At 43.3% G+C, this 19251-nt stretch overlaps 1 protein-coding gene across 8 annotated transcripts in view; it reads right to left on the bottom strand.

Moving 5' to 3' along the window:
• UBLCP1 (ubiquitin like domain containing CTD phosphatase 1) overlaps nt 1–12571 on the bottom strand; it is a 60436-nt gene extending 47865 nt beyond the window's left edge. For 6 of the 8 annotated variants that reach the window (XR_014788441.1, XR_014788442.1, XR_014788443.1 and 3 more), the window contains exons 1-7: nt 12518–12571; nt 10081–10260; nt 7987–8078; nt 6034–6119; nt 5838–5953; nt 3650–3748; nt 2218–2255 (exon numbers count right to left, since the gene is read on the bottom strand). Coding sequence is in view for 5 of the 8 variants with exons in the window: in XM_084839279.1 (XP_084695405.1) it covers nt 2218–2255; nt 3650–3748; nt 5838–5953; nt 6034–6119; nt 7987–8078; nt 10081–10234 (585 nt within the window). In the remaining 3 variants the exon portion in view is untranslated. Of the gene's footprint in view, nt 1–2217; nt 2256–3649; nt 3749–5837; nt 5954–6033; nt 6120–7986; nt 8079–9732; nt 9819–10080; nt 10261–10368; nt 10457–12517 lie in introns of those variants that run through there. The other 2 variants (XM_084839278.1, XM_084839281.1) reach the window with 2 other exon arrangements.
• Between the last annotated feature and the right edge of the window lie 6680 nt (nt 12572–19251).

The following is a 19251-nucleotide window of genomic DNA, read 5'->3' as shown; positions in this document are numbered from 1 at the left end:
CTAGACATATTATAGTGCAGCTTTTTCATCACTGCATGCTCTATTTATGTGCAGTATTAAGAGTCAACACCGCATCACAAATTACTGGGTACAAACCAGTAAAAACAATCTTAAAAAAAAAAAATCCTCTTCCCTCGCCATCGCCTATTCCTTGTGTGTCATGTCTTTTTTAGCTTGTAAGCTTGAGGGCAGGGCCTGTCGTCTTTGTTCATAGACTGTAAGCTGCTCTGGGAGCCTTTTTTGGCTGAGGAGTGGGATAAAAATACTATGAACAAATAAACCCAGCAGTTATGGACAGAAGCTGGGTGAGGCATGTGTGTCGCAACACACTAGCTCCTCAAGCCAGATCAAAGCATGGTCACCTCCCAGTCTTGGGAACTGGGAAGAAGGACGCAGGTTCACTGGAAAGCCCCGCCCACCCCGGATCCAGCTAAAAGAGGACTTAGGGGGCCATGAACATGCTAGTACAGCCAGCTGCTTCCTCCCCCTCCCCACAACCATTAAACACAGGGGATCTGGCAGGGATTCATTTAAGGCACTCACACTAGCAGAATCTCCACCAACTGGTTGATCTGACCAAGCCTCAAATACCATTCATGAACAACTTATTTATTTATTTGTTTGTTTGTTTGTTTATTGCATTTATATCCTGCCTTTTCTCCTCTTACAAGGAACCCAAAGAAGCTTACATTATCCTCCTCCTCCCCTCCGTTTTTATCCTCACAACAACTCTGTGAGGTAGGTTGGACTGAGTCTGTGACTGGCCCAAAGTCACCCAGTGAGGTTCCATGGCCGAGTGGGGACTAGAACCCGGATCTCCCAGCTCCCAGTCCAACACTCTCACCACTACGCCACACTGGCTCTCCAACTTGTGCAGCCGGGTTGGAGTAGCACCTACTGCCAGGCCGTGGGCTGGTTTTTGACTGCATGCAGGCCCTGGGGGCTGGATGCAGGAGTGGGAGGAACACACATCTAATCTTTGAGGCTTGTTTGCCTGTACAGAGGCCTTCACGTGTACACACAGGCGGCTGAACTGTGCCCACGGCATTCAAGAGTTTAGAACTAGAGAATGCTTAGCATGCATAACACTATCATAAACAAACTGACCAGCCAAACAGCATCCCAGTGTTATAGTGGCTTTTAAAAAGATGCTTAAAATCAGTTTGGGGGTTTCCTGTGTCTACATAACTATATTGCACTGACCCATAATGGACCAACGTTCTGACTCAATACAAGGCAGCTTCCCATCTTCTTAACGGGACTGTGCATTTTCACATGTTATACTTGTTAAGATTAGAAATATCACACTGGCCATTTTCCAGCAGGGGGGAAGATAAGGACCACAGATTTCTAGCACCACTTGTGAAAGTTATCTACGCAGTTAAAGTAATGCACAATGAAGATCAATCATTTTCCACGATGGCGTCTAAGGCTGGTCACACAACAAACCTTTGTAACTTGCAATCCACCAGTCCATACAGCCCAGAGCCACCTACTGTGGCCTGCTGAGCGCCTTGACAACCCCACCATTCTTGCCATTCCAGGCAGACTGCAAACACAGGAGGTTTATTAAGCCCCTTGTGGGCTGCCATACATGGCAGATGGGTACGTCACAAGCTGCTGGAGGCAGAATGTTGCGGACTTCACTGAATTTTGAGCTCTTGAAAAGTACAACCAGATTACAGGCCTGTTTAAGCCAAATACGTATAAACAAAGGTGACCTGTATTCCAAAGGGAAAAAAACGTAGGAAGCTGTTCTGATTGACCTGGATCCTGAGTTGCCCTTCTGCGAATGGAAGGGCTGCGTCTATTCATAGAAGGGACTCTGATTCAACAGAGGCTCTTGCTATTGGAAGCAGGAGGAGGCAACCTTTGCCATTCCCTCTCATTGCCTTCCCTCTACAGCCCCCTGTGGCACCTCCCATGCATTTTGAGAGGGTCCTCCAACCCTCAAGCAGATTTTCAGGGAGCAAAAGGGGCCACACAGAGAGTTGGCAGAATTCACCTCTCCCACATCCATCACTGCAAGCATTGCATGAGCAGAGTTCTGGTAATGGGAACTTATGATCCAAGCCAATTGCACCACTTTGAATACTTACCACAGAGTTCTGCATTGCAATTAAAATATAATTCGTAATTCTGTGAAGCAGGCCAAAGGACATCCTAATTTCTAGAAACTGAAACACGCACAATCTTACACATATACACAGGGCTTACTTTCATTTTAGCTTCAATCCACTTCATATTAGTAGCAGCTGAAAGGAAAAGAGAGGGAGACTTTTAAAGTTAAGGAACATAGGTGAATAGCTGCTCTAGCATTAAAATATTTTTTCTTCCAAGTCATCACAATCTGGGTCTAAGTTAATCCTTATTCATGAACTATAGATTCCAGATTATTTTTAGATACAGCAAAGCCCCTCTCATCTGAACTGGTTTAGTTTAGCTTCTACTCTCTCCTTATTTGGACTGGCCCACTAAGTAACTCTCTCCTCCAACTCTACCCCATGTCACTGTAGGGTTATGTATTCTTAGTTACCTGAATTTCTGCTTATTCTGGATGCCTTGAGGGCTATTTTTAAATATGAATTATTGTAAATATATTGAAACAGAAAACACACAGTACTCACTTCATTAATGAGGAAAAGTTTTTTTTAAAAATCAAGAGCTTATATGCAATGCATTATTGCTCTGTTCAACTGTTTAATTTCCTGCAAGGAGGAGCAGGGGTAACATTAGATCTAGTTCTGTAAAACAAGAACATGAACAAATGGGAAGTGCCAAATCAACTGTTGCAGTCACTTGTATTAAGAGACGTTCGCATCTCGTGGCCAAGATCCAAAGAGCCATGCAAGTACTCCACATACTCAAGGGGGATTTGGAAGTGCATTTCTGCAGCAGTAGTACCCCTGCCCCCACGAACCTCATTTGAAAATGAGGGGAACTTTCATAAGCAGTTTACAATAAGGCATGGGGATCTGCCATTTAGAGGGAAAAGGTCAAAGAACGACCTATGCATCTCCAAGGCCTCGGGCCACCTAAGGTAGTTCTTTGAATTGCAGCCCATGCTGACTGCCAATAGGGAACTATAACCCATTTTCTGGATCACAGTACTTGCACCACAGAGCACTGTGTTGTCTCACAGCTGCATAGAGGATGTTCTTAATCAGATATTCATTTTCATTTGCCTCAAGCACTACACAAAAAATGCAAACAGAGGGCAGTATCCAATGGTGTCGTTCTGTAAACTCAAATAGTGCTGGCGGAGCTCTGCTGAATCTTTCCGTTGCGCAAGCAGAAGGCAAAAAGAGGGAACTGTGCAACGACGGTTGCACAAGCAGTTCAGCATGATCCTTGTGTGACCCGTTCTGCATAACTCTTGCGCAACCCACTACACAATGAGTTGGACAAGAGTTACGTGCAACGGGTTGCACAATGGGCTGCACAAGCATAATGCACAACCGCTTGTGCAAATGTAACTTTAGTTGGATTCTTCTCTTGTGCATAGTTTAGAACCTAGTTTCTGCTAGCACAACATCATTTGTACTAACGGAATGTCACAGTTGGATACTGCCCAGAGTCTTCAGCATCTCTAATGCTGCACACGGGATTGTGACAAAAACATTTTCAAGTTGCAAAGTAAGTAACTTACACCAAATTACAATATCATAGTCTTCGTATGCAGATGTTAGGAACTCATGAAGGTATGGCCTCATCAGCTCAATCCCAGTTTCCGCACATGACCTGTGATCTGAGAAGAAAATCAGCCAGGTCAGCTTAGTGGCTTAAAATGTTCTCTGAATTCCAACAACATTTTTCCTTTACCTGTGCTCTGGCACAGACCTGCACCACGATCCAAAGGAGTATATGCAGAGCACTTAGAGCTGTGTACCTGAAGCCTTTCCAAAAAGGTTAAAATCCCACCAGATATTTGGCAAGATAAAGCAGGAAGGCAGAATGCAGCCCCCTCCCCACCCTCCACTCTCCCTCCTCAACAGGCAGAACTTTAACCTTGTTAAAAGGGCTCAGGTGTGCAGCTCCAGATATTGGACCAGGAAGGAGAACTGTATGCACAGAACTATTTGCGCACATGGTAACCCAGCCTAGCTTGATCAAAAAGATAACCTGGAAAGAGTCAAGCCCTTCATCTGCAGATCAATCCTGCCAATTTCATTTTTAAAAATTATCCCACTGCATGGGCCCAGACAAAAACTGCCCCCTTTCAGATGTGACATTTTTAGCTTGCTAAGCCTGAGTTTAGCAAGCTGAGAATGAGCACCGGGCCCACACGCTCCCCCTATCCTCAGCTTCTAACCAGCATGCAGAACCTGGTTAGCTTAAGCTATAGTTCTCTGCTACTTCTGAAACAGGGAACTGTGGATTAATCTTTGTTTACTAACCAGGAACTTAATGCATGGTTTGAACTGAGAATGTTACATCTGAACTGAACCATTCGTTTCAGACTCCCATTCATGTTACCTGAAGTCTGAAATAAGATTTTCTCACATGGCTTGTTCAAGGACTCAGGACAGCTCCATGCTTTGCTTGGCAATCACAACTGTTTCACGGACATTGTTGTTACATCAATGTTTCTCACAGAAAATATGTGACGTATAAACGAACACACATCCTGGAAAACTTGTGTACACTCATGCATCGCACCTAGCAGAGAACCAACAGAAGCCAGCAGATGATAGACACTTTCAGAGTAGAAATGACGGAGAGTCTTGCGGTACCTTAAAGACTACGATTTATTGTGCGCTTCATCAGATGCATCCACAAAAACGTATTCCATGATAAATATGCTTGTAAGGTGCTCTAAGACTGTTTTTTGTTGCAACAGACTAACACAGCTTTCCCTCTGAAACTTTCAGAGCAAGTTTTTTTTTTAAAGGCTTTAAAAAATACATACATTTTTTATGTAACGTTAATGTGAGATCAATCCATTCTGAAAGAGCAATTCCAAACTTCTTTGAGGAACTGGTCTTACTCTTACGTGTTTAGAAGTTACTTGAGGTTGTGCATGTATGGGGTGTTTTGTTTTGTTTTTCTTTTAAAGAAAATTCACTCCTATGTCACCTCAGTGTTTCAAATGCATGAGCCTGAGGTTGGATACTTTTTTGCATCAAAGACTTTTTATCAGAAATAGTTTTGTTTTACTTTCTTGTTACAAAGCCAAGGCCAACACAACAACAGCTGCAATGAAACACTGTTCCAAACCCACTACCAGGGCCGAACAGCAAAAGAAGTTAAAATCTGGACCACATTACACCAATTTTGTACCAATTGTACTGGTTGCCTATTCATTTTCAGGCTCAATTTAAAGTTTTGGTTTTGACCTTTAAAGCCCTGAATGGGACCAGGTTTCCTGAAGAACCACAGGCACGCATATGAACCTTCCTGGACTTTGATATCGGCCTCAGGTGTCCTTCTCTTGGCCAACCAACAAGAACCCTCAGATTGAGAGATACTAGAGGCAGCTACCAGGGCAGAGTCATCTCAGTTGGTGGTTCCAGCCCACATTTTTGGAATTTCCTTGCCCAAGAGGTGCATATGGGCCCTCACTGGTGGCTTTTAAACGTATTTTTTAAAGTTTTTTGTCTGCTTAGCCTTTTATTGATAGTTTTATGCTGGCTTCATGTTTTAGCTGCTGCTGTTTTAGCTGTTAATTTTACTGGCTTGTTTTAATACTTTTATTGTCTCATAAATTGTATTTATTAGTTGTTGTAAACTTCCTTGTGAGGGTTATAATGTAAAAGGCTGGATATAAACATATTAAACACGAATAAACAGGGTATACAACAGTGAGCAATGTTTTGAACATAAGGCACATCACTTACCAAACAGTGTGTAATCAACATCCAGGACCAACAATTTCTTCCCTTCTCGTGGAGGATTCAGTATTTCCACTTTGTACTCTTTAACTCTGCGGGAGATTTTTAGCAGATTCTCCTCCCTAAACACAAACAATATAAACATGTGGCTGTTGCACCTTTAATCGCCACTCAGTTATTTCTCTATGCAGCAACAACTCACCTATTCTCTACCTCAACAACTTCCTCTTCAATATCAAAATCATTGACTACATCTTCATTATCAGGGGGTGGCCCAAGGACATCTTCCTATAATAAATGTAAAAAACAAATAAAGTTAGCATAGAAACAAACACATTTTCTCTTCAGGAATCTGTTGTACAAAAAAATGTAATGGCCATGTTTATACAGAATCTTGCCTTCCCACTTGGCTCCTCCTGCTAGCATGAGCAGCTAAACAAACCAGAAAGTTTGCTTAGCAGGTCATTAGACCCCAGGATCCTGGATTGTTCCTGCCAAACATGCCAGGATTTGTAAGCCCAAAACAAACCCCTGTTTACGATCCTGGCTTATAAAAGGAGCAACAAGCCTGGATCCTAGGTTCGGATGGCATATTATGGAAATGATTTCTAACTTGTTTAGCTGCTTGTGTGAGTGGGAGGAACCAAAGAGAGCAAACAGGATGCATGCACCAATGCACACCTCATTCACAGTAAGCCAGGATTTACAGAACCCTGATTTACCATTCTCCACCACACTGTACAAAGTAGAAGTTTGGATTCTTTTAAAGAGAAGAATATAAATTGAATAAATAAATGGATACGTGACAATGTTGATATCAGACATAAAAATCAAGAGCAGCAAAATAATTTAAACAGAGAAACCAAAAACATAAAGTCAAGGGTAGAGGAAAAATGGGGAGTTTTGAATAACCAATCTATTTTTGCTGTTTTGGAGGAATGCTGTAATTTGGGAGAGGGGGAGAAGAAAACACATTGCCTTTGAGGTTGTGTAATCCATGGGTTAAAGCAGCCTTCCTCAACCTGATGCCCTGCAGATATTTTGGACTCCAACTCCCATCAGCCCCAGACAGCATGGCCAGTGGTCAGGAATGGTGGGACTTGTCATCCAAAAATGTCTGGAGGGCACCAGCTCAAGAAAGGCTGGGATAAAGGAACTGGGGTCATGGGCATTTTATTTTATGTATTTCTATGTAACTATTTATCCAATTTTTGCTTAATGATTTTCTTATTTACATGAAACCTTTACTCTTTAAGTAGAGGATGATATGAGGAGAGGAGGGGAAAACCTAACTGGGAAGGAAGGGGACAAGGGGAAAGGATGAGGGGCGTGTATTTTTCGTATTGCACTGAAAAATGAAAAAAATCTAATAAATTGTTAATAGTAACAACAAAGGAGGGAAATGTAAGGTTAAGGAGAGGGGGATCCCACGAATGGAACACTAAGAGAAAAGGAATGTGTTGCACTTCTGGGCATTTACAATATTTTAAATTTTGCGTGCATTGTAAATAAGGCATCATCATCTTAAGAAAATGAGGTATGAATCAGGGAGGGGATGGAGAGGGACTTGCATGGTTGGGGGCTGTGTTTAAAGTGGAAGGCACTTTTATTTATTAAAGTATTTATGTACTGCCGCATCCCAAGTGGCTTATAATAACAAAAACAATGTAATAACCTAAAAAATAGAAAACAGTACTGAAATCAATATTGTCAACCAAAAGCCTGACGGAAGGGGTGTGCCTTACCCTTTTTTAAAAGCTGCCAACTGCCTATCGGATACAGCAGACTAATAATTGAAATAAACAGATTAGAAAGCAAACAGGACACCTTAAATGTACACCACATACAGAAAGCTTGCCTCTTGAACATTTCATCAGTTAAATGTATTACACTGCAAATTCTCATTTATACATATAAAAGCAGGCTCTTAAGTCATTTGCGACACAATCCTATGCATGTTTAGACAGAAAAAGGTCCTACAACTCCCAGCATCCTGCCAAATGCTGGACGCTGTAGGACTTCTTTTGTCTAAACATGCATAGAATTGCACCCTTATGTGCTATTGTAGTTTGATAGCCTTATTATAATCAGGTTTTTCTACAGCCATTACATATTGGTGTCTGTGTGTGTTTAAAAGAACAAAAATATATTTTACCAAGCTTTCTTCACGAGTCCCCATCATCATAATTTTAGTATTTGGTTTCAATTTTAGTGATCCAAGCTTAACATCATTCTCTGCTGGCTTGCCTGCAATATAAACAGATTACCTTCCTCAGTGAAAATGAGCCATTTCCAGTGAAAATGAGCAGTTTTTTCCCTCCTTAGTATTTTTTTTTTTAACACTGACATATTAAGGCCTACATTGACAAAGTTCTGCCTACTACTACTTTAATGTATCCAAATTTTTATCTATGGATTGTATCTCATGGTGTCATACCACCAGCAGAAGGGAAACCACTGCCAGAATGATTTCCTCTTCCCCCGCTGCAGTCCCCCCTCCAACACACACAAACACCCAAATCTGCTCCAGAGGGTCAAGGACCCTCCTGAGCAGACATGAGTGGCTGCAGCAGGGAAGAGAGGATGGAGAGTTCCTATTGCATGAACGGACGTCCACTTGCATAACTGTTGGATCCAACCCGATGTATCTTCTCTATTGTGTATGCTACTTTGTGAGGGCATGACCCTACAAATATTTTAAAGAAAAAAAAAAGAATCCCTGTTGATCATTTCTCTCCCTCTACCTGACAAAGTGGGGGGGGGGGGTCAGTGTACCTATCAGATATTCAGGAAAGGTTTCTCCCTTTCCTGCAGATTAGAATGACTGGTAACTTTAGCCATCATCAAAAGAGCTGCTAAGGCTTACACAAAGGGCTTGCGCTAACCCAGTGGAGTTTGTTTTTTTACTTTTCTTCTTTGAATAACTGTGCCTCATGCCCCTTTATACTCTGCCTGCATTCACAAGGAACAGTAAGCTAGGACATGCCATTTCTCCCCTCCTGACTCCACCTTCTAACACAAGCAGCTAAGCAAAGCAGAAATGATTTGTTTAGCATGTCATCTGAACCCGGGATCTTGGCTTGTTGTGCCCTTTACAAGCCAGGACCATGAACCAGGGTTTGTTCTTGGCTTACAAATCCTGAATTGTCCGGGAATTTGTTTGTTTAGTCAGTCACACTAGTGGGTAGGGGTCAAGCAGGTGCAAACAGGCTGCATGCACCAACATGCAGGTCTTTCACAGTAAGCCAGAATTTCCCAGAATCCTCACGTACCTTTCTGTTCGATCACCGCCTCTGTCTGTGTTTTTAATTACTCTTCATTTTAGAAACAGTGTGCTATGCAGCAGAGCTCCTCACAAAAAGATGTCTAAGGCTGCAGTCCTGGAGACAGGAATTTCTCAATGGCCTACAATCCTAAGGGCTGCAAATCCTAAGGGCTGCAAATCCTCAGTGGCCTCAGCCAAGCTGGGGAACACCTTGCCCCAGGAGGCTCAGATGCTCCCCTCCATTAACCACCTTCAGCTGGACATTTTTGTTCTGGCCTAATGCTTTGATTTGTATTTTTCTAGTTGTTGTACAAGCCTCTACTGTATTTTGTTAATATTGTTTTATGCTGAATTTGTAATTTTAATTGATGTAAGCCAGCCTGAGTGATGAGTATGCATTAGAAGAGTCTTTTTTTTTGTTTAAACTATAATCCTAAACTTGCTTTCCAGGAAGTAAGATTCATTGAACACACTGGGGCTTACTTCTGTGTGAGCACGCACAAGGTTGGGCTTCAAAGTTACCTTAGGTTTATGAACTAGTTTGAGTTCTTGCTTCCTCCCACCCACCCACCCAACCTTCCCAAGTAACGTAAAATAGAAGTCAGCTAACTAATTTCTTCTGGGTCTTCCTAGTACCTGTTGTTTGCAATAAATGCCGGACTAGGTGAGACTTGAGGGGATCCAGCAATGTTACTTAACAGTGCACAGATGTGATCACAAGCATCTCCATTCTTGCTTTGTAAATATTGTTAACAAATCGATGGACCATTCTAGTAAAAAAAAAAAAAAAAGGAGGGGGGTAAACCACATAAGTCTGAAGACAGCCCATCTCTTGTGTAGGGCTCAGAGAAAACCCAGGACTGGACTTATTTCAGATTAATTTAGTACCAAAGGGATGGGTTTGCTTCACATCCATCCCTTAACCAACTTAACAACCAACTCTGCTCACTTACCAATGGAAGACATGGGGAAAAGAAATATTACCTTTCACTTTAAGTCCAAGAAGCTTTTGGCGCTCTGGCAGCACTCCAGTAAGTCCTTTGAGAGACTGCTTCAGATCCAAAACGGTGTCCTCTTCTGACAAGGTGGTTATCAAAAATTCTTGCCCACCCCATTTTATAATAAGAGAGACAGCCATATTTGCAACATATGTTCAAAACAAACCTATGGGGAGGCAAGAAACAATTGTCAGACAATTCTAGAATTCTTACTGCTTTCCAGATCTAGCTGGAAAAGCAGTCTAAATCATGCTGCAATCCTGTACACACTTACCTGAGAGTAAGTTGCATTGACCTCAGTAGGGCTTATTTCTCTGCAAACAAGTACAAGACTGCACTGTTAAGAACCCAGTAAACTATATGTGTGATAGTCTGTGTGCATTCGGAAGGTATTTCACAATGCAATCCTATACGTGCCTTCTCAGAAGTAAGCTCCATTGAGTTTAATAGGACTTACTCCTGGATAGGTATACATAGCCACAGAGGATTTTAAAGAGCAAAGGAAAAGAGAAGTAGCCAAAGAAAGCAATAACATAGTTCATTTAGGGCGCAATCCCATGCATTTTTAGACAGAAATAAATTTTACAAACCTCAGCACACCACAGCCAGTCATGCTGGCTGGGGAATGCTGGGAGGTGTAGGACTTATTTCTATCTAAACATGCATAGGACTGTACCCTTAGTAGCTACACTACCGTTTCAATGGGCTCATGGGCAGACCAGCCAGCATGTGAACCGTGCCTGGCAAACGTAATGCAGCATCATAAAATGATCATAACAAGCCTCAAAAACAGTGTGTTGCCTTAACTAAGCAAGCGGCCAGTGTAAGATCTCCATATGCAGAACAGCATATTAAAACCATGTCCAACCTGAAGAGGAATTCTCTCTAATTTTAACTCTGAACAAGAATAAGAAAACCATCCATTAACATTACAACCACCTCATATATTACAGCTTCAGGACACAAATTATATGAAAAGCAGAGAGTCATTTTAAACTTCATTTGAAAGCTCCAATTAAGTCTGTTGGCAATACAACTAAGGAAGTGTAGCATGAGCTGAGCTGTAATAAAGAGGAATGGCGGAGACTATTTGCACTTCCCATCTACACAGGCCACACCAAGTAAAGTGCTTCAGTCAACCCTGGTCCTGGATTGTCTGAATAGCTAATAGGGTTTAACTCAGGCCAATAGAGGCTGGATAGAATGCAAGAGCCCCAGTCAGAAGAAATAAAAGGTATCTGCCTTTATCTATTCCCACACTTCCAGTATGGTGCTACAGTGGAGGATCCTGCACTGAGCAGGGGGAAGGACTTCATGGTCTTCTAGGCCCCTTCCAACCCTATTATTCTATGATCTTCTCAGCTCTTCATGCAACTACCACTTGATTAAGAGCACAATCCTATGCATGTTCAGACAGAAAAAAGTCCTACAACTCCCAGCATTCCTCAGCCAGCACTGCCGGCACTTGAGAAGTAGCCAGAGAAATATTGGGGCACCCTTAGCTTCAGGATGTCAACCCAGTCTAACAGCCTAAAATAATGTGTTTTGAAATTGTCAATGCCTATGATGTTCTACAAGCTTATGACACTCTCAAATAAGAGATTGCCTTCAAAAGCAAGGAGAGACTTTGGAATCCCAGTATTAAGAGACTATCCCTTATTTCAGCACAAACCTGTTTTAAAATACAGGGACTAGCAAAGGCCTGATCATGCAAGGAGTTCGGTACATTTAAGAGGTGCAGACAGCAGAACTCCACTAAGTGTAGCTTTTTCCTTTCAGAAGGGGCCACAGCTCAGTGGCAGAGCACATGTTTTGCATGCAATAAGTCCCAAGTTCAATCTTTAGCATCTCTGGGTAGGGCTAGAAAGGCCTTGTGTCTAAATTCTGGAGAGCTGGGTAGATAATATTTGTTCAGATGTTGCTATGTTTCCCTACATACAAGTGGAATGACAGGAGGCACAAGCCACACCAAGCAGGATTTTCTTTCTATGCAGCTGCCCATCATCTCTTACATCAGGCGTGTATAAAACGCTAGGCGCTGCACAAGTTGTAAATAAACAAAAACAACAGCTCCCCGCGTAGCTGTTTGCAACCGGACCGTTACAGCCCAATCCAGCGCACGCTTAGTTAAAAGGAAACCCACTGGATTCAAGAGGGCTTAAGGCATGAGAAAGTATATGCCGTATTTCGAGCTGGCAGGGACAGGCGCCCTCTCAGGACCTGGACCCAGGGCTTCCACCGGCAGGCACATGGTAGCCCTTGCGGCGGGGAGGTTACAGCCCGCTCCTCGTTAATGCCATCGCCAGCCTTTGGCGAACCGAGGTGGAAAGGGGAACGATCCCCGCTCTCCAGGGGCTGCAACGTCAGCGGCGCCACCAGGCAACAGCGGCGCCGAAAGGAAAAGAGGGGCAGCCCTATCTCACCCCAAGCGATCGTCCCGGGAGCCAGCAGTCGGCTGCAAGGGCCCCGCGCGAGCCGGAAGTACTTGGGAAAGAACCGGGATGCAGCTGCGCCGCCGACTGCAACGCAGAGATAGGAAAAAGGGCTGTGGCCTGTTGTTGCCCGCATCTGCAATTTCCGAGTTCACGTTTCAGAAATCCTTTATAAATGTGCCCCCCCCCCGTCCAGAAGTGAGAGCTGCTCATAGAAGTCAACGGAGAAGTCCCGGATTGTATCGTACTTGTGACTACTAGGCAGAAGCCTGTCCGTCCTCCACTCCGAAAGAGAAGGCGGAAGCAAAGAGAGGAGCTCCTGCTTTTTCTAACGCAGGCCTTATTTCTCATAAAATGTTTATGAGGTTAAAAAAAAAAATCTAAGCTTTATTTTAAAAAAATAGTCCTGCTTATGAAAGTTCCCATGGCAGTACAGTCCATTATCCCCATATTGCAGGTTGGGAGAACTGAGGCTGAGAGAGAGATGCTTATGAAAGCCCTGCGGTGTAGACCAGTGTTAATATTGCGTGTTGGGGCATCGGCCTGAGAGTGGTTTGCAACAACCCTGCAGTGTAGTCAAGTGTGAATATTGCAAGTTGGGGGTCGGTCTGAAAGAAGGGCATGCCACAGCCCTGCAATCCCATATATCCCTAGAAGTAAGTCCCATTACATTCAGTGGGACTTACTTCCGAGTTGATATTCATAGGACTGTGCTGTTGATATTGGTGGTTGGGGCTGAGAATGGTTTACAACAATCCTGCAATGTAGTCCAGTGTTATGTCCTCATTATGAATTGGGGTCAGACTGAGGTTGAGAGAATGGCTGTACAAGCTGGTCAATGTCTACTCAGAAGTAAGACCCATTGAATTCAATGGGAGTAAGCATACAACAGCCTGGGGGCAAGGCGTGTTGTTTCCAAGCCCAATTTACAGTGCTGTTTTTGACCTTCAAAGCCTTAAACTGTTTGGGACCAAGTTACTTGAAGGTCCGCCTTCACCCATATCAGCCTGCCCACACTTTAAGATCAGAATCATAGAATAGTAGGGTTGGAAGGGGCCTACAAGGCCATCGAGTCCAACCCCCTGCTCAATGCAGGAATCCAAGTCAGAGTATCCCCGATAAATGGCTGTCCAGCCTCGTCTTGAAGGCCTCCAGTGTGGGAGAGCCCACCACCTCCCCAGGTAATTGGTTCCATTGTCATATTGCTCTGACACTCAGGAAGTTTTTCCTGATGTTCAGCCGGAATCTGGCTTCCTGTAACTTGAGCCCATTATTCCGTGTCCTGCACTCTGGCATGATCAAGAAGAGATCCTGGCCTTCTTCTCTGTGACAACCTTTCAAGTACTTGAAGAGTGCTATCATATCTCCCCCCAGTCTTCTCTTCTCAAGGCTAAACATGCCCAGTTCTTTCAGTCTCTCTTCATAGGGCTTTGTTTCCAGTCCCCTGATCATCTTTGTTGCCCTCCTCTGAACCCTCTCCAGTTTGTCTGCATCCTTCTTAAAGTGTGGTGCCCAGAACTGGACACAGTACTCCAGATGAGGCCTAACCAGTGCTGAGTAGAGGGGAACGAGTACTTCCCGGGATTTGGAAGCGATGCTTCTATGAATGCAGCCCAAAAGAGCATTTGCCTTTTTTGCAGCCACATCACATTGTTGGCTCATATTCAGCTTGTGATCGACAACAATTCCAAGATCCTTCTCACTCGTAGTGTGGTTGAGCCACGTATCCCCCATCTTGTAACTGTGCATTTGGTTTCTTTTTCCTAGGTGCAGAACTTGGCATTTGTCCCTATTAAATGCCATTCTGTTGTTTTCTGCCCAGCGCTCCAGTCTATCCAGATCACTTTGAATTTTGTTTCAAATGAGGCCCTTCTCATTTGCCCACCTGTGAGAGCAGTCAGGTGGGTGATCACATGTGAGAGGGCCTTCTCTGCAGCAGCCGCATACCTTTGGAACAAGTTGCCATCGGAGGTCCACCATGCTCCATCACTGCAGGCTTTGAAGAAGACCTTGAAAACATTCTTTTACTGTGGCCTTCTCTTAATATGATTGCTGTTGTTGCTGTTTTTGCTGCTGTTGTTGGTTTTGTCAGCTTTTATTGTTGCTTTTATCACTATTTTATTGTGTTTATGTTTTTATCACTTTTAATATTTTATCTGTTTTTATGTATTTTATTCCTGTGAGCTGCCTTGGGAGGGCTCCTGCCCTAAAAGGTGGCCAAGACTGTTTTTAAATAAATACAAATAAAATATATATCATATAGATCATGGTTACTATTGCTAATTAGAGATGCCTCCATACAAAGAACCCCTTAGGTTGTAGCAAAACTCGACCTATTTAAATTACCTCATCTGACCCTCATCCAGCCGAAATCCAGCATTCACTTGCATGCAAAAGCCATTGGAGGCACAATCCTATGCGTGTTTAGATGGGGAAAAAGTCCTACAACTCCCATGGGGCGTGCTGGGAGTTGCAGGAGTTTTTTGGCTAAACATGTGTAGGATTGTGCCCTAACTCAGCTACATTACAAGTCTATGGACTGCAATGCAGAGACCTGAGGCAACGGAAACAAAATGTAGCCATGCTCAGATAAGAGTATGAGGCAGATTACCTATGACCCCGCCCCTTCCTTTCCTGACCACATTGACAGGATGGTGCTCAGTGTGGTCCCCGCCTGATATCCAGTGGCAGCTGTTACCTAGGTAATGACGCTGAAGGGAGAGGACTGGGCTGCCAGAGGAGCGGCACAGAGGAAGATGTTGGAGTGACTGGACAAGAGAACAGGTGAAGGAGCAATGCAGGGGAGAAGAGAGTACGAGCACAACTCCTTTTGTTGAGAGGGCAGAGTGGCAGTGGTGGGAAACACAGCTAGAAGAGTAACACACCAGAGAAAGCTGAGCTAGAACCCTTCTCACCTCTTGTTGACTATGTGTCAGGGGCAGGCAATTCGTGGTGCTCCAGATGTTTTAGCCTACAACTCCTAACAGCCCTAGGCTGCACAGCAAATGGGGAGGGATCTTGGGAGTTGTCACTCAAAATATCTGGAGAGCCACAAGTTGCCCATCCCTGGTATATTATCACTACCACCAGGTGATGTTTTTTAAAAAATATATTTCTATTTATTTTATATTTATAAATGAAATAAACAATACCAAAAATACCAACAACCTGATCAATACTACAATTTCCCAACAATACAATATTCTGATGAGGACACCACAGTAACAAAAAGAGATGGAAAAGAAAAAAGGAAAAGGGAGGAGGAAAGGAAGTGAAGAAAAAAAGATGATTCTTTCCCCTTCCTTCCCCCTCTCCCTCCCCTTTAAAGAATTAAGTTTAAACTCCAATAACCCCCAGCCTGCGATTCCATTCTATTTTTAAAACTATATCTATAACCTTAACAGTCTTACAGTTTAATAAACAACCTTACTTTTCAATATCATATCATCAATCTTATATCAAAGAAACAGGTCTACAGTTCATTCCCAGTAGTCTATATTATTAAGAATAAGAATAATTTAAATATATATAGTATTATATAATAATAAAACTTAAAATAAACCTTCAACAGTCAGTAATATATTTTATGCTAGATATACAAGTGCACAATATACCCTCAAACAATAAATTTAAATACAGCATACCATATCTATTTTGAAATAAAAAGAAAAGCAAGAAAAAACAAAAGATGAAAGAGAATAAACAAATATATGTATAATCATTTATCTTCTGACCTAGCCTGGATCATGTAGACTAAACACAAACAGTTAACATAGCTTGTTTAAAGATTCCAGTTCATGGGGTTGTAACAGGAATCTCACGCATTTTTACATTCAGCCATGCCTCCGCCATTTCATGATTTAGAAACTTCTTCATCTGGCCTTCAGACACAATACAAAGTGTAGCAGGATATTTTAAGTAATATTGTAAGTTCATTTGTTTTGCCATATTTTTTGCTTTGATAAATTGCTTTCTTTTATTCGCCACCCACCAGATGATGATCATGAAGATTTGTAACCTGCTTTGATATACTCTGAAGCCCTTCAGAGACTCCTTACCCCTGTCCTTAACCTGGCACCCCTGTGGGGGTGGGGCGCTAGATAAACCAAATCAAATGGGTATCTGGTCACCCTAACTTTTAACTGGAACTAAAGCTACCCTAAAATATTCCAATGAATTAGTAGCTGCCACAACCTACTGAATTAACAGTAAAACCTTGTTTATTTATTTAAGATATTTCTGGGTCACCTTTAAGTCAAAAGCCCTCCCAAGTCTGCTTACACAGTCAAATTCCGTACAGTGATAAAACACACACATTAATAAAATTAACAAACACCAGAAATAACACATTTAGCCCAAATGGTACTAAAATTAAAACACAATTGCAGCTAAACACCCAAAACAGTTCTGAGGCAAAACTGATATCTGAAAGCATTTCATGTAACTAGGTTTTAACAAGCCTTTTAAAGCTGAAGAGGGTGCTGCTTTGATGTTGGCAAGATCAGCTACACAGTGGGAAAGGCTTTTCTGCGTAATCAATTTAAATAGGCCTTGTGGCATTCCCCCGCCTACTCCAAAATATTGTAGTGCTGCTGCTAATATGTACCATCAGGGTGGGCAACTTGTGGCCTTCCACATATTTTGGCCTACACTTCTCATCAGCCCTGGCCAGAATAGCCGGGAGGGGGAATGCTGGGAGTTGTAGGCCAAAACATCTGGAGGGCCACAAGTTTCCCACCCATAACAAGGAGCGTTTTGAATGGAAGATCAATATCATTCACTCACATTAGCCCCCAGCTGCAGTCTTAGAACTAGACCTGGAGGTGCCCTATTAGGTGCCCTATAAACTCATTCCTACAGATGAGTGAGCCTTTGTGGTTAGTTGTGTTGTCCCACTGAATGAACTTCCATAAAAGTGAATATAGTTCATACATGCTCATGTTGGGCTGCAATCCAATATATACTTAATGGGAAATAAGTCCTAATGAAGTCAGTGAGACTTAGGGCACAATCCTATGCAGATAGGTGGCCGCCTCCAAGCTCAGAGGCGATTGCCTATCCAATGCAGGGCAAGAGAAGCACCGAGGGTATTGTTCCCTCCGCACTTCTCCTGCCCTGCATTTTTGGCTAGACTGCCGATTGCAGCTGTCTAGCCACGGGAGGGCAGAGCAGGGGAGGAGGCTGTCGTAGGACACATAGGGTGTGTCGTGCAGGCATTTCCGCCTCCCCTCCCCGGAACGCCCCCTGGGAACGCCCCACTTTGGCCACTCCGTGCTCCTCTTGCGAGCGCTGAGCATGGGGCTATTCCACACTGCCTGCGAGGCAGCGCAGAAGTGGGGAAGGTTGGTTCTCCGGGAACCGACCTCAGAGTGTGGGCTCCAAGGTTGGTTCCCGGAAAACCAGATATCCTATGGCCGTCTAGCAAATGACTAGCAGCCATAGATTGCTCCCTTAAGATGGTTTCAGATGAGGCTTTTATCATGCAATTATCACCCTGCCTCATTCATGGAATTTTATTGTCGGGGGAGGGGGGGAGTGCCCAGACCTTGTCTTCATTTGTAACCTTCCTGTGTTTTCCCACCACTTCTTCCTCCTCTGTCGTCTTCTTGTTGTTACCACAGAAAATCTGTTAAGAAAGAAAAGATGGAATAGCTGTACAATGCCTTTTAGTGCTAAAAGCCATCCATCTGGAAGCAACTTTACTGTTTTTTTATTTGATTCCTGCACTGCTTCCCTGAGGATACATAAAAATAATGCAATTTTAAATATTTTAAAATAACACACAATTACACTAAAGACACAAAAGTGCAAAGTATATTTTCCTACTCCAGAAAGCCCTCCTGAAGAGGGCAGGTTGTTAAAAATTCCTTTCCTGAAAAAAGACAGTGAAGTGGCCAGATAGGCTGGCCTCCCTTGGCAGTGTGTTCTATAGTGCCTCTAGTGAGCAAGTTACAGCCCTTGTTGCAACCCAATGGACTTCTAATAGTGCATTTGTATCCCATTCCAATACTCTTTCACAGTGGATGGGATCAGGTTCCAAGTTATACATGAAATTTTGTTAATGGTGAAAATGTAAGCAAAGTTGGGTGTTTGTCTTGGCATCTTGGATACTTTTCATATATCTCAAACTCACTCTCAATAGTATAACAACAGGAATAAAATGTTGTTCTTCCAGTTATGATGGTTAATGTTTTAGATCAGTGTTTAAACTGTTATCTCCTGTCCCCTACAGGAGATGTGAAGGCCCAAGAAAAATCCAGGGAAAAAATTGTTTTTTTCTGAGTTTTGGAAGGGGTGAAGTGCTTTTTAATACCAAATTTTACTTAAAATATGTACTATGAAGTGTTTTGGAGGGAGTAATCCTATGGCCACTAGACAGCGGCTAACCGGCCATGGGATATCTGGTTTTCCAGGACTGACCTCGGAGCCTGCGCAGAACAGCCCCGTCCTCTGTGCTCACAAGAAGTGTGGCCGAAAGGGGGCATCTGGGGGGCGTTCCAGGGCGGGGAGGTCGGAAATGCCTGTACGACACATCGTACAGCAGCCTCCTGCCCTGCTCAGCCCTCCTGCAGCTGGACAGCCGCAATTGACTGTCTAGCCGAAAATGCAGGGCAGGAGAAGCGTGGAGGGAACGATCCCCTCCGTGCTTCTCCTGCCCTGCATTGGATAGGCGGTCATCTCCGAGCTCGGAGGCAGCTGCCTATCCCCATAGTATTGCGCCCTAA

The sequence above is a fragment of the Heloderma suspectum genome, chromosome 2 (genome assembly GCF_057233095.1).
Source record: "Heloderma suspectum isolate Gila_16-S chromosome 2, 16-S_ref, whole genome shotgun sequence".
NCBI lineage: Eukaryota > Metazoa > Chordata > Lepidosauria > Squamata > Helodermatidae > Heloderma > Heloderma suspectum.
The sequence above is the reverse complement of the archived record's forward strand: the minus strand, read 5'-3'. Positions and strand labels throughout refer to the sequence as shown.